The sequence below is a fragment of the Anoplopoma fimbria genome, chromosome 12 (genome assembly GCF_027596085.1).
Source record: "Anoplopoma fimbria isolate UVic2021 breed Golden Eagle Sablefish chromosome 12, Afim_UVic_2022, whole genome shotgun sequence".
NCBI classification, from domain to species: Eukaryota; Metazoa; Chordata; class Actinopteri; order Perciformes; family Anoplopomatidae; genus Anoplopoma; species Anoplopoma fimbria.
Genome location: NC_072460.1, coordinates 18313931 through 18328732, shown reverse-complemented (window position 1 = coordinate 18328732; position 14802 = coordinate 18313931). Strand labels below are relative to the sequence as shown.

The 14802-nt window shown below is 43.4% G+C and overlaps 1 protein-coding gene across 3 annotated transcripts; it reads right to left on the bottom strand.

The window, feature by feature from the left end:
* Positions 1-1249: 1249 nt before the first annotated feature.
* On the bottom strand, positions 1250-5718 carry zfp64 (zinc finger protein 64 homolog (mouse)). 3 transcript variants are annotated; one of them, XM_054609316.1, is made up of 6 exons: positions 5467-5718; positions 5279-5298; positions 5140-5203; positions 4882-5028; positions 4601-4663; positions 1250-4506 (listed from the first exon to the last, which is right to left on the bottom strand). In XM_054609316.1, the coding sequence occupies exons 1-6, from the start codon at positions 5486-5488 to the stop codon at positions 2735-2737; spliced, it is 2088 nt and encodes a 695-aa protein (XP_054465291.1). In that variant the 5' UTR covers positions 5489-5718; the 3' UTR covers positions 1250-2734. The 3 variants fall into 3 exon arrangements, with proteins under 3 accessions (XP_054465291.1, XP_054465290.1, XP_054465293.1); XM_054609318.1 differs by having other exon boundaries at positions 1252-4164; positions 4255-4506; positions 5140-5298; XM_054609315.1 differs by having other exon boundaries at positions 5140-5298.
* Between the last annotated feature and the right edge of the window lie 9084 nt (positions 5719-14802).

Below are 14802 nucleotides of genomic sequence, written 5' to 3'. Positions count from 1 at the left end.
GCTTGTTGTCCTCCGACCACCTGGTCCTCCCTGGAAATGTTTATGTCCAGAAGGAATGCATCACAACTTACGATTTCTTTAAGCAGCTGTGAGTGGAAATTGCTTTTTGGGGAGACATTTATGACCCCCCCCCCCCATTCAAAGGCTGACATCTCAAACACAGGAAGGAAGGAACTGAGAAGAAGTGCAATACAGTAGGAATCAAGAGAACTGTTAAAAACTCCCCAACCTTTTTGAAAAAAACATTTTTTTTTTCAAGCAAAGTAAAAGTTCATGATTTGATGATAGAATGGATGTGATTTTTGTTGTCTTTTTTTAAAAAAAATTTTTTTTATAAAACAAAGGGGGTTTAAAATAAGATGACATATTAATTCATAATGTAACCAAAAACCCACCAAAAATGTATGAATGTCAGCATGATTGTAACATTTCAAACCCCCCCCCCCAACAAGCTCTATAGATGTTGTAGCTCATAGAAACAGCACTTAACTCACCCATGTTGTCACATGCATGTGGAACGGGAGAGGGGATGGGGAGAGGGGGAGTGGGGGAGAGGGGGAGGGAGGGGGCTCTCCTCCTCAAGGGTGCTCAGGATTAGGGCCTGGAAGTCTGTTAGATAATAGATCAAAGAGATACACCGGAGAGCACTTCTTACTTTTCCCACATAACGCTCATCTTCATACATGATGGAATTTCAGGAGCTTTTTTTTTTTTATACTCCATTTGCAATTCCACCTGAAGATCAAGCGACAAGACTTTGGTCCTTGAATCACAGACAATGTTGAAAAGTTTTTTTTTTTTTTTTTGTACCAGTGAGCCCACGGATCACTGCTGTGATTACAATATAAATGTAAGCTCAAGTGCAGGAACTGAGAATACAAGAACAGAACTTTTCCCAGTCCATACCCACAGATGAATCACAAAGAGATTCTCTTTATGAATGGGTTAAGTTTTTCACTTTCCACTTGCTTTATGCTCCTGAAGTTGTGATGGATACGTTGCCTATTAATTAAGGGCAGCAAGCAAATCAAATATATACTGCAACTTAAAGGGGTCTATTACAAGCAAAAGTCCTGCATTACAAAAATGTAAACGTACAAGAGTATTGTATTATCAGCAGAATGTAGAATTCCAAAAGTATGAAAAGTAAATTTGTACAGCAAAGCGGCCCCTTGTTTAACACATTACATAACTGGATTACTTATTGGCCTATTGATTCATGGTAGATGTATTTTAATGTTGCTGTTGAGCTCATTTTAAATATTTTTAAAGTATTTGAATGGTTTAATCTGTAGCAGTACATCATATTTCCTAAACTGATTAAATGTTTTGTAGGTTAAACCCTAAAAAGTATAGTTTGACATTTAGAAAAATGATCTTATTTGCTTTCTAGTAATCTAGCAAACTAATAGCTGTCAGAGAAATGTAGTAAAACGTACAATACCTCACCAATGTAGTGAAGTAGAAGTATCATAAAAGGGTAGTACTCGTGAAAAGTAGCACTTAAATGTTTTAAGTACATCACTTAAGGTACTTTGTTGAATTCTACCACTTATAGCTTCCATTCCAGAAAATGTATGAATTGAAAATGCACTGCCACACACAGACAATAAACAGAACAGAATAAAAGGCATCAATAATTAAAATATAAAAACATCAGACCAATTTAAAAGTAAAGCAACAAAAGGGGTGTGGTCTTTATATTCCTTTGCTTGTAAACCATTTCGTTTTCTCCTTTTGCAACACGAACCAACTGTGAGGCGAACCTTCGGGGCTTGCAAAGAGTCCTCCATCAAACAAACTTCCTCTGAGTTTGTGTCCACGCTGAGCCGGAGTCTGCATCAGCAGAGCCATTAGTGGCGAGGGACGAGGAGGAAATCAATGGTCATCTGTTCATAGGAGACTCCTATTCAGGTGCAGCCTTCAATCTCTGCAAAGACTAAGTGCTGACGTCTGAGTGTAAAAATGGCCACAATAATAGATAGCCACAAGCAAGACAGGCACTTTATTGAAAAATCTATTGGGAGAGCGACTAGGCTTTTAAAAACTAAGACCTTCATATGCAGTCCAATGTTTTCTTACAGATAACATCTACATCCTGGATTCAAAATGAGGACTTAAAAATGCTTCACTTTTAAAAGAGAGAGAGAAAAAAAAATGCCATACCTACAAAATATGTATAATCAATACTGCAACAATGTAATACTCCACAATTGCAGAGTGAACTTCACCCCCGACTCGTATCACTCTGCTGCCACCTAATGGTCAATTTGGAGAAATCCATGGCACAAAGATGTCAATTTCATGTTGTGTCCTTTGTCAGGCTTTATTCTTCTTTATTCACTTTTACTAAAGCTGTTGCATGATAATAAACCTCCTTTTAATAAAATAATTCATTACATTTACATTTATATTTTAATTTTGATGCCTTCAAAAATAATCCCTGCATATAGAGTATGCAACATGATGTCCACATGATTAACTTTCCCATTTAAAAGTTTGTTCTGTACTATAGCCCTACGACAACAATTCATTATTCTAAACAATTATTTCTCCGAAGTCAACAGCATTGTTAATTCAGTGGTCAATGATTAAATTGCTAGAAACAAAAAGCAGTTATTGTTAATATGTAACATTTAGGCCTAAGAGCTCATACTGGCAAAGAAATAGCTTATGATGCAGTTTTTGCAGTCTTTCAATTTCAGAAAAAAAAAACACACACAGAGCATTCCACTCATTGTGGGATGTCTTCCAGTGTGTTTGTATCTGAGTATAGAGTGTGAGTAGAGAGCGTCTCTATAGTCTGCTGTGGCTGAGTGGACACTATCAGTGGAACACCGTGGATGACAACATTCTGGCTACAGAGGCTGATGTTTGGAACCAGCAACGCTCTTTCCTCACAGGGTAAGGCACTCCTCCCGACCTCAGCCGTCCCTGCTGACTTAGACGTGTCCTCCGATGGACCACACGCCATGTTGGGTGGAGTTGCTGTAGCCACCATGGCCGCGTTCCCTTCCGTCACAACCGTAACCTCCGTGCCTCCCTCCTGGATCAAGGCGTTGAGGCCCTCCAGCTCCGAGCAGGTTGTGATGAAAGTCTGTGTGCTGCTGCTGGAGCCCTGATTGGTTATGGCGGTCTGCAGCAGGGCCTGGTGGAGCGGGTTGTTGGTGTCGCCGGGGCCGAGCTGCGTCAACAGGACCGTCTGAGGTTCTAGGGTGGCTTCTGTGGTCTGGGATGACCCGAGGGGCTGCATTGGTGTGAGCAGGTTCACATGCTGGATCATGGAGTTGACAACCATTTCCTGGCTTTCTGGGCTGAGCAGAACCATGCTGGTCTTATGCTGACCATCCAAACCAGCTGGATTTAAGTGGTTCTCCTGGCCCAGAGGGTGAGACACGATGATTTTGAGCTGCGCACTGTTGTAAGGAGCCATTGAGTCGGACCGGATAGGAACCTCAAGCTGGGTGCCGGTCTGCGACGTTGTGACAGGAACCAAGGTGACCTCTGCCGGGTCAGAGAGCTGGAGCTGCAGCACACCCTGAGTGTCCCGATGCTGCTTCTTGTGGCTCCGCAGGGAGTCCTCCCTCACAAAGGAAGCGTCGCAGGAGTCACAGCAGAACGCTCGAGCCGCTTCTAATTTGGCCCGATACCTGGAGCCGACAGGCTTCGGGGAGTCCCCTCCTCCACTTCTTCCCCCACCCCTGCCTCCCTTCCAACCGCTGCCTTTCTCAGGCTTATCCGAGTGGCACTTCTTTTGGTGGATGACGAGGTTGCTGCGCTGCTTGGAGGCAAAGTTGCAGAAGTCACATTTAAAGGGCCGATCCTCTGAGTGGATCCTCTCGTGGACTTTGAGCGCCCCCTTGCTGACGCAGGAGTAAGTGCACTTGGAACACTGGATGGGCTGAATGGGTTGGTGTTCTCGCGTGTGCTGCCGCAGAGCAGTTTTGCTGGCACACTGGAAGTCACAGTGGGCGCAAGGGAAAGAGTTCTCGGAGCTGTGCTTGATCTGAATGTGAGACTTCAGGTTGCCTTTCATGGCGCAGCGGTACTCACAGAAGTTACACTTGTATGGTTTTTCGCCGGAGTGAATCCGGATGTGCCTCTTCAGGTCGGAGTTGATTTTGAACTTCGCGTCACACTGTTGGCACTGGAAAGGTGCATCCCCTTGGAATGAAATAAAAGACAAAAAAAACAAAACACTAAATGATAAATGAAAATACAACATCATCCTGCAGTTGCAGTTTGCCCACCTACCAGTGTGTGAGCGGAGGTGGACGGTGAGTTGGCTGGAGTTGCGGCTGGCGTACGGACAGATCTGGCACTTAAAAGGCCGTTCATCGTAGTGGATGCGAAGGTGCTTCTTCAAGCTGCTGCTGTCTGCTGCTGCGTAGGGACAATGTTTACACTTGTGCGGCTTCTCGCCTGTGTGCGAGCGGCTGTGCATGTTGAGCTTGTCCCGCCGACTGAAGCACTTGTGGCACAGCTCACATTCAAATGGCTTCTCACCTGGATGGAGGACGAAAGAAAACAACTTGTGTCAATATCTGATTCTTAAGGAACTTAAGCAAGAGAGAATCACACGTGCAAAGCGTTGACATACCGGTGTGGGTTTTGAGATGGCGCTCCATGTCTTTTTGGCCATACTGCGTCTTAAAAGTGCAACCTGTAGATCAACAGAAATTGTGCTTTTACAAGGAGTGTGTCTGTGTGTGTGTGTGTGTGTGTGTGTGTGTAGCGTCTGTGCTTGTGGAAAGTCAATCCAAAAATGTCCTAAACAAATAACAGCTCATGACATTAAACTTGGCAGGAAGTACCCTTTCCCCTGCTTGGCAGCGCAAAAGAGGGAATGTGTTGCAGTCGTAAACGACGAGAGGCACTAACCTGAGACACAGCAGATGTGTCTCTTTGAAGTCAGGGACGGTCTTAATTTTTTGGAAGGTGTTTTCTGTGCTTTGGTCAGGATCTTTTTAACACCTCTCATAACACAAGTCTGGTAGGTTTCCTCGAAAACAAACTCAGTGCTGGAATCTGAGCAGAACAACAAATATGACAGGATTTTAGGACACGAGACAGGCAGACTGTGACTCAAATCTTCACGAAAATGATTGACAACAAATACATAAGAGTGTAGTATTGTACCTGTGAGAGTGGTTGTTGCAGTGATGGCTGGCGTGTCAGATGTTGGTAAGGAGCATCCATTTTGCTTATGGGCAAGAAAGACTTCAAAATTATTATACTGCTGCTTGCAGAAGCCACAGATATGGATGTCTGGACTCACCTCCACCACAATAGAAGGTCCTGCACCGACATAAGAAGACAGAAAACACACAAAAAAGGAACCCATGATATCAATAGAAAGTGATATACGTATGTGAAACTGACTGCATTATTACGACGCAAAACCATAACTGGGATGTTGTATATACGGTGTAGTTAGTGACCTCCTTAAGAACAGTTTTCCTTTACCTTCGGCGTCGTAAGTTGCCATTTTCCAGCTTGTTTTGATGAGGATTAACTCATCTTCTGGCTCCTCAAAGCCTACACAGTGTCAGCCATGTTGTTTAACTGCACCGGCTCGACTGGAGACGCAGTTAGAGCAACTAACTAGTATCATATTTAAAAGGCAAAACCCCACCGCAGTGTGAATATCAATGGCCAAAACCCGTTTACTTCTCTAACAAAAACAGATACAATTCGATTTTACGACATGCTGCGGGGGCTTTACGACAGTTAAGCATGCGTTGTGTCCGGCTGACGTCACATGATGCTTTTGTGACCATGGGAAAAATCTAAATTACCCCTCCTACGATCCCAGGATAAACATAGTGTATTTATTTTGTTACATGACTATTTTTGTAACAATAACTATTTTTTTTTTTTGCTAGAATTTATATGGCGTGCTGTTTTTGTTTTCTAAGGAAATGTTAAGTATATTAGTCACAGGGAAGTCAATAATCACCACAGCAATTGTAAGCCTGATGTTTACCCCCTCTGTATTCTGCCTGTGCATCAGGGCATAAGCTGTTTTACGGCCGTATTAATTGTGAAAAAAAGTATATATATTAAAACAGCATCTAACATGGCCAAATATTAAGTAAATGAAACTAGAGTCATTGACACGCATGGGAATTCACGAGTACCTGAATGCAGCATTACCATTGAATTGCCACTTATGTCTTGAAATGTCATTTCATTTATTTCTAAAAGTACAGAAGGCTTTCTTATATAAAACTTTAACATGTAACTTTACACCTTCGGCTCGGAGTGAAATAATTGTCTTTATTCGTTTCTAAAAAGCCTAGCAAGACCTTTAAGTCCACATTACTGCCACCTGTCGTATTGGAAGTCCAATGAAAAGGCCCACAATGGCTAACCAACCATGCATACTAACTGTTCATTTATTAGAAAATACAAATTGTTTCTGATACAGTCCGACGTTGGCCTAAAGGGTCTCTGTCAGCCAAATACATCTATTTACAGAGCTCAGAATATAGCCTTAGTCCTACACTATGGTACCTGCAACGACTTAGAGAACATTTCTTGTGTGAAAAAGGAAAGCATTCAGATGTAGCTATCGCTGTAGGGCACTTAAATATACATAGTCTACTCCACCACCTTTTGAAGTAAGGACAATTTACTGAATTGTTAGGGTGAGTGAATGAGAATGCCTCTCTTTTTTTATGCCAGAGCAGTCGTGCTAGTGTGAATAAGCCATGAAAGTGACTGACATACAGCTCCATTTTCAGTGGCAGGTCCTTAACTGCCTGATTGCCACTGTGAAGCTCAGGAATTTCCTTACGCTGACTTTCCTGCATGGCAAAGGCACAGGACTGATTCCTTCCCTGCTGAAACAGCAAATCCTTGAGACAGACAGTCAGACACACAAACACCCCCCCCCCATACACACACACACTCTCTTACACAAGGCAGGGCCTTTCATGGCCTGACCAAACGAATCTGACTATTTGATTACTGCTGTTTTTGAATTTGATCCTGTCAGGATTGGTTTGCTATAGATTCACAAACACGTTTGGTTACAGTTTGTCATATAAGTAGAAAACTAAACATTTTTTTTACTGGGCATTGGGAAAATTGATGACTCTGATGACTCAGTGAAGCGGAGATAATTATATGAATAATTTGATCAGACCGAAGAGTGTGCAAATCGTATGCACATAAACCCCCCCCCCAAACCCAGTACAGTTAAATGCACATCAAAGACTGTATCGCATGTGACAGACAAATGACTCAGATATAGGTTAATTAAAGAGAGACTCATGTCATTCTCCCAGCCAGTGGAGAACAGTATGCTATCTACTTTGATCCAGACTTCATTTTTAAAATCAAAAGAATTGTAACTCTTTTTACAGTTTTCATACTTGCAGTTTATAAGTGTGATGAGTGAGTGGATTTGTCACTTAATTATTAGGTTGTATTAATGAGTAAACCCCCACCAACTGTTTGTGTGTACAGATACTCCCAGTAGGACTGCAACTAGCTATTATTTTCATTATTGATTACAATGCACAGTTTAGTTTAAAAAAACCAAAACGTTACACTACACTCTCACCTTTTTTGCTTGAAAAATTACTTTAATGATTGTCGATCTGACTTATCGATCAAGTGACCAAATAAGCTCCAATTCACAGCAATATCAACCTCAACTGGTTAAGCACATGCATGTTGGTGACTGTTTTGTCACTAGAGTTAAAGGGACAGTTCACCCTTTCCTCTCACCTGTAGTGCTTTTTATCAATCTACATTGTTTTGGTGTGAGTGGCCTAGTTTTGGAGATATCGGCCGTATAGATGTCTGCCTTCTCTCAAACATATTGGGACTATATTGCAATCGGCTTGTGGTAATCAAAGCCTGAAACTGCTCACAAAGGTCTGTGGATTTCTGCAAGAAGACATTGCTGTTGAGTTTTAAACATATTATTTTGGAGCTTTAAGCAACACAAGCCGAGTGCCATATAGTCCCTTTATATTCGAGTGAAAGGGCAGACATCTCTACAGCTGTAATATCCAAAACTATGGCAACTCACACCAAAGTAATCTAGACTGATAAGAAGCATTGCAGGTAAGAAGAAACAAAAAAGTATTTCTGATTTTGGGGTGAACTGTCCCTTTAAGGGGAACTCCGAACAATGAGCTCTTTTTCATTTGTTGTACTCAGAAACAAAGTATCATTCGCACGTCCTGCTGTGCCAAGTCTAATTTGTAGACTCGCTTCTTCCCCATTCATTGAGATGCCCGAAAATTCAGTGAGTGATGTAATGTCCCTCTTTTCCCCCAATGAGACAAGGGCAACAATAGGGGGGAGGGCCTCTGTCACATTATTTCCCCCCACCGAGGCACGCCAGCTGCTTACAGTTGCTTAATGGCTACGAGCTGTCACAAGGCATCACAGCCCGCTGCCACACAGGAGCGGCAGATGCTTTAATTGCACAATGACTTGTAGGTTGTCAACAGCAATTATACCGGGCTTCCACCTGAGGGCACCCAAAGAACACCGTCGACTCACTTCACTGGCAAAGACACAAGCCTCAGAAGCTTTCCTGCGACACATAAACCTGATCTCTGATTCTTGCTTCTGCCCGGACAAGAGCCACAGACCCATTCCTTTAGCTTAATGGTTTATCCGTGTGCTGCAATAACCTGGGAAGGACTGTCAGACAGCAGGCCCAGGACCCACAAAATCATATTTAGACATAAAATATTTATCTAGCTTTGTCACCTTAGGGCCCGCTGCTCACCGTGCTGCGGCAGGTCGTGGTGTGCAGCGTTTGAGTAATTTTGCTCATTATTAATTCATGTCTTTTTTTGTTTTCTTTAGCAATTCAGGGAAGGCTCATTCAACCGCTGCCAGCCCTAAGATTATTATCATTAAGAGGAGGCGAAGAAAAAGGGTGAGTTCAAAGCTATGCTGCAACACGCTTCAGCCCACATTGGTTCAAGTTCTCTGTGTTGATAGTTTGTTGTATGGGGTTCTGAGAAAAACACGGTGTAATGTGCTTAGATTCGTGGTTCACTCTATTCATAGACAGCACTGAAATAATAATCAAGCAACTCAGAAACCGCACACACACACACACACACACCATGACCTTCTGTTTGTGCCATGTCAAATTGAATGGGTAAAAGATGTCCCGAGTTCCCATGTTTTGTTTTGAGCTATAAGACAAATTATACACACATGTATGAATTCCTTTGGTCCACAGCTGCCATCTCAGCATCAGATAAAAACAGAGCCAAAGTCTGGGAGCCATCACATGCCTCCAACACTCCCACTTCATCATATAAAAAGACAGTGTACACACGAGCGCGCACGCCCGCGCACACACACACACACACGAGCAAGTGCAGCGGGGCTACACACAAAAGGCGCACATGCTCACACGGTAAAACAGCGCTGTGCTCTTTGTATCTGCCAACTGATGCAGATGATAGGGCTGCAGATGAGTGCAGGCTAACCAGAGACTAGCAGGCTACATGTGGCTCCATAGACAATAGCAGGCCATAGCCTACGGAGGAGAATATTCAATACTAAGAAACATGCTGGGAAATGAATGAAGACACAATTGTATTTTATTATGTAGTGTAACAGTTTTGATGTTGTTAAAAGTTTGTGCTGATATAAAAGCTTGATCGAATGTTAATGAAGCCATAGTGTCAGGTTTATAAAATGTGAATGTTACCAGGCGGAATAAAAAATGTCTCCTTATTAAAAATGTGTTTCTATCAAAACTGAAGTATTTAGTGGAGTTTGCTGTGGAATGAAGGTACTGTAGGTGCCTGGTATTAAGCCGTTGTGTCAGCAGGGGGAGTCCAAAATCAGGCTAGAGAAAGAGACCCTGTGCCTGTTTCGAAGCAGCACGCAAGGCAGTGCTCCAGTTTGTAGCAGCTGACATTTTGGAACCGGTGGGTCAGCAAAATGGAGAAGCCATGGAGATGTATCAAAACCAGTGAGACTTTTGATAACAGGATGGTTGCGTGTAATTTATTGCTCTTGTTTTTGCTTCATAGTGAGTGCCAATTATGGTCGCTAGGAAGTGACCATTAACATCATTGCACAAGTAGGTTTCAGGTGTTGCTTTCTACCCCCAAGTAGGACAAATCAGGAAAACGAAGCCTTGGATTGTTTTTTCGGGGCGGAGATAGATCTACGGAGCTAAATCTAAACAAAAGATCCGTGCATGTGTTCGCGCGTGCATGATGTGCATATGTGTGTTGTGCATATGTGTGTTGTCAATGATGTGATGGTGGCGAAGGGGGATCTTGATAGTTAGACAGATAACAATGAGACTGGCACACACACACACACACACACACACACACACACACACACACACACACACACACACACACACACACACACACACACACACACACAGAAACACTCGTGGGTACACACTCGGCATCATCATCGTCACAGAGGGAGAAAGGCTCATAATTGGACAGAGGTGTCTGTAGATAATGAAGCCAGACCTCACACCTGCCAAACCTTGGGGATTTCACTTGACTGGCCACTTAAATCTTCCTCACTCTGCGGGTCTGGAGGCCAAGAGAGTGAGTAAGGAACTAATGGAAAAAAAAGCACGCGCTACAGGGAGGATCCCTGTCAGCATGAGTGTAGCGTGGACCCACCCTCCACCCTGCCACACACACACAGAGACACCACACACGACCCATCTAGCTCAGCCCCCACAGCTCGTTCCGTACAGCACCCACCTCACTTCACTTCACTGTAAATCCTCTGGTGTCAAGGATTTCAGACGGAAACGGGGAAATGCTGCACCAGCTATTTTGTTTCAAACTCTCAAAAAACACTCGCTTCTCCCAAGTTGTCTTTGGTGACAGCGTTGTGTGTGCGGGAAGCGTATTGTGCCAGCTTTTAGCGGGGTGTCAGTCGATGTGCTGAAAGGGAAATCAGATAGACGCTTCAACGGAGAAATACTTCTATATGGAAAGTTTACCTGACAGTCATCAGTGAAGTCGTGACACCGTATCAGTGGTAGCAAAAAACTACACCAATTAGGGATCGAGTTTACCCCTGGCAAAATCTTAACAATTTATGAGCAACAAAATGGAATTTCACTCTGTCTTTCACATGTTTGATCCTTAATGGAGGCTCGGAGATCATTGTCATACAAATAAGGTATAGATATAGCACCAGAGGAAGAAATTCTATGCTTCTGTATTCTATTAATACAAAGCCAGCAGTGAGATACAGCAGGGGGTCTCAGTCTTTGTTAGCTCGTCATGAAGTCAGCCGTGTCAGCTTTTACATACTTGGTTGTGTCTGCTGTCAAAAGGTTGTAGTGGTAAATGGTGAGAATCAATAACTTTGTAGTGCTAACAGACACAAATAGAGACTGGTAGCTTCGCTTGTGGGTTAGCTGCACCCAGATGGCCGCGGTATATCTGTCATATTTTACTCTTTATTCTGCAGATATTGGATAAAAAGGATAAACATGCGCTTGTCAAAATCTGCTGTCTCGTGGAAGTTGTGTTGTGCCTCGGCGGCTTCCCGAAGTCAAGCCATGCATTAATGCTTTGACTTCAGGGCTAAAGGAAAGTTACTTGGAGGAACTCAATCATATTTCTCGGTGCTGATAAATACGGATACAGACACAGACGTGATTCCTGATGGAGATCTCCATGCACATCTGTATATGCTGCAGCAGCACACAGTCACTCAGAGAAGTTGTTGGGTGTCAGTGAAACTGCATACAATGCATACCTGCTGGCAGATTTATAGCAGGATAATGACACAACAATATTCCAATTGGGTGCAAAATGTGAATGAATTCTAAAAAAAAAACAACCCCCGTTTGACTGGGGCTCTCGTTCAACATGAGAGCAGCCAGAAAACTCTGCCCAGCGTCGTCATCTTGGATACTTTGGGTTTAATTTTCCAACGTCCAGGCCAGGTGGGAAGGTAAATGAGCCCAGGTGGCTCGCCCGGCCTGCGATACCCAGGAGGGAAGCCTTGCAAATCAGCAGCAACTAAAACCAGCATCCATGGTGACGGACATGTCCACCTTGTGTCAGTGCTCTAAGTGCCAAGCAGACTGAGGTGACGGCTCATCCTCTACCATGATAGATTACAGATAAACTAAAAGCTGTGTGAGCACGGCCAGTTTTGGGAAACGTGCATGTAACCGTAGACCCTGGATCATCATGGTCCCATCTTTTAGCAGCTTGAACTGCCACGGGAAGATACTTTTAGTAGTTGGGAGAGCGTTCGCTAATGTGGATCTCCTTTCCAAATTGCGGTGATAAGCAACGCTGAAATGCTCCCTGAAATGAAATCACGCGGAAACCGAAAGCTTATCAAGATGAAACTCTGCAATAATACAAGAATTATCCATCACCATCCATCATGTATTTGTTTGCAGGAAACAGATTACATGGATCTTAATTGAAATATTATTTTACCTTCATTTGAATTATTTATGGGGTTGCCGACTAGATTCATACCTCAGAGAAAAACATGAACACATTATGTGATGCAAGAATGTGTGTGAGTGTGTGTGTATTTGTGAGCATTTCTCATATATTATTCAAAGTGTAGAGTCAGAATATGGTCTTATCCATATGAAGGATATCAAAGGACCTGTCTTTGATACAATTTACTCGAGATCCACTGGCCAGAGCAGAGCTGTCCATCGGCCTGCTACTGCTAATGAGATCGGGGGGTAAAATTGAGAGTGGTGGGCTGGCTGTCATCCGCTAGGTGATGGTTTTAAAACTAAGCAGTGATACTTCATTAATTAACCTTCACATTCTATGTAGATCTGCTCATCAAGATGCAGTTAATTAAAGAAAGGTCATTCCAAGGGCTGCTGGGAAGCGGCATTATTACAATGGAGGGATGGCACTGCTTTGAGCGAGATAACACAGGGGAGGGGGGCAGGGAGAAGGCGATCACCCAGCCACTACGAAAATGGCAGGCGACTAGCCAAAGCCAGTTTCTGAACTCCTGACTGCGGAACACCTCTGTTTTGGTTTAAATTTCTTACATTCTCTTTTTTCTTTCTATATAGATAGATACCAATAAAAAGCTCTAACGGAGAAAGCCTCAGTGAAATATTCATTCCACTCAATTGACAGCATCTATCTTTTAGCACGTCTTTTATTTTCATCCCTGCCATTTTTTTTCTTGGGTGAATTCCACTTTCTCTGACCTTGCTCAGTGTAGAGAAGAAAAAAAAAAAAAAAAAAGCCATCTTGAGTAAATAAAAGGCCAGGAACCCTGGCGGATATAAAATAGTTATGCGTCACATCTGTAAGTGAAATCCACTTCTGTGTGGTGACTTATTCATTTTGATTTTCTGCCTATCTATCTATCTATATATCTATCTATCTTTGTCACTGCCTGCTAAAGCACAGTTCAAAAATGGTTCAGCCTTATTTTGGAAAGTGGATCAAGCAGATACTGTGTTTTGTCAGAAAAGATGCTAGTTTATAGGCTCTTGTCAATCAGGAAGCAATGTTTTTTCTAGTGCAGGCCTGCATACTGGCAAAAGAACAGAGACATTAGGAGACGGTATGGAATAATGTGTCTGAAGAATTTCCTCTCAGCCAATCACATAAGTGAGATCAGACTTACTGTTACAAATGGCTTTCTATAATGTTTTTGCCAAGCCTTATTCTTTGATAATATCCCCCCCCCACCCTCTCAACACTGTCTTGTTTGGAACCTTGGCGTCAGTTTTTCAAAATGTTGCTCTCCTGCAAAATTGTAGCGGGACATCAGCGCCTCCCCTGTGTCCACTCAGTCCTCCTGCAGTCATCCCTGAGTGTCTTTTGGCATCGCTTCCAATGGCAGGTGTAGAGACAAACGAGGGGCGACGTGCAAGCGCGGACACGCACGCATTCAAGCGCCTTTGTTGGTGTGTGTGTGTGTGTGTGTGTGTGTATATATATATGTGTGTATATACATCCCTCCCGCCCTGCTGCGATACAGTAACTGCTGACCCCGGACACAGTGCCATTATGGCAGACGAGGCAGGGCTCCCCTGGCAGCGGCTGGGGCGGCTGGTTGCTAGGTGGAGAGACATTACCGCGGGCCTCTGCAATAATTTATCCTAAGAGCGCGGCGAGCCGTCATGTAGCCCCTGACAGAGAGCTGCAGTACTTTATCAGCCTGCCTGTAAATCAGCCATGTGTGGGTGCAGACGGCAACATTGTTTGATCTCTTTCAGACACTCTAATAATCTGCTCCCCTCTGATTGATACCTTCACACAACAAAGCACATTACACCAGCAAACCACAGCAGCCCACAGTGTGTGTGTGTGTGTGTGTGTGTGTGTGTGTGTGTGTGTGTGTGTGTGTGTGTGTGTGTGTGTGTGTGTGTGTGTGTGTGTGTGTGTGTGTGTGTGTGTGTGTGTGTGTGTGTGTGTGTCTTTCTGGTGGTCATCAGTATTGCCAGTGGCCTGGGGAGGGAGAGGGAGGGGATGAATGAGTCTTCTGCAGAAACACAGGGTCATTTGGAGTCTCTAAACCAATGACAGGCTAACGGGTTCACAAAACGATCACTGGATGAAGGGAGGGGCAGGGAGAGAGAGAGGAGAGAGAGAGAGAGAGAGGGAGAGAGAGGGAGTGCCACCAACCTCAACACGAGAAATACAGCAAACAGATAAAGAGCTACTGAAGCAGTTATTCTTCTTTTCTTAAAACGCTTTTTTGTAAATGAGTTTTAAAATTTTAAAAAGACGCCTGTAACGTTATTGCCACATTAGGAAGGGTAAAGTCTCACTGTGGATTCAGATGCATGTAAACATTATATTTTAATAA

What these genes read in the sequence shown, in the direction of transcription:
- zfp64 (XM_054609315.1), bottom strand. Translation starts at nt 5,488, where the DNA reads ATGGCAACTTACGACGCCGAAG. An exon ending in TGCAACAACCACTCTCACAG is followed by an intron (nt 5,029 to 5,139) that starts GTACAATACTAC and finishes TGTTCTGCTCAG; the next exon opens with ATTCCAGCACTGAGTTTGTT. An exon ending in CCATCTCAAAACCCACACCG is followed by an intron (nt 4,507 to 4,600) that starts GTATGTCAACGC and finishes TCCTCCATCCAG; the next exon opens with GTGAGAAGCCATTTGAATGT.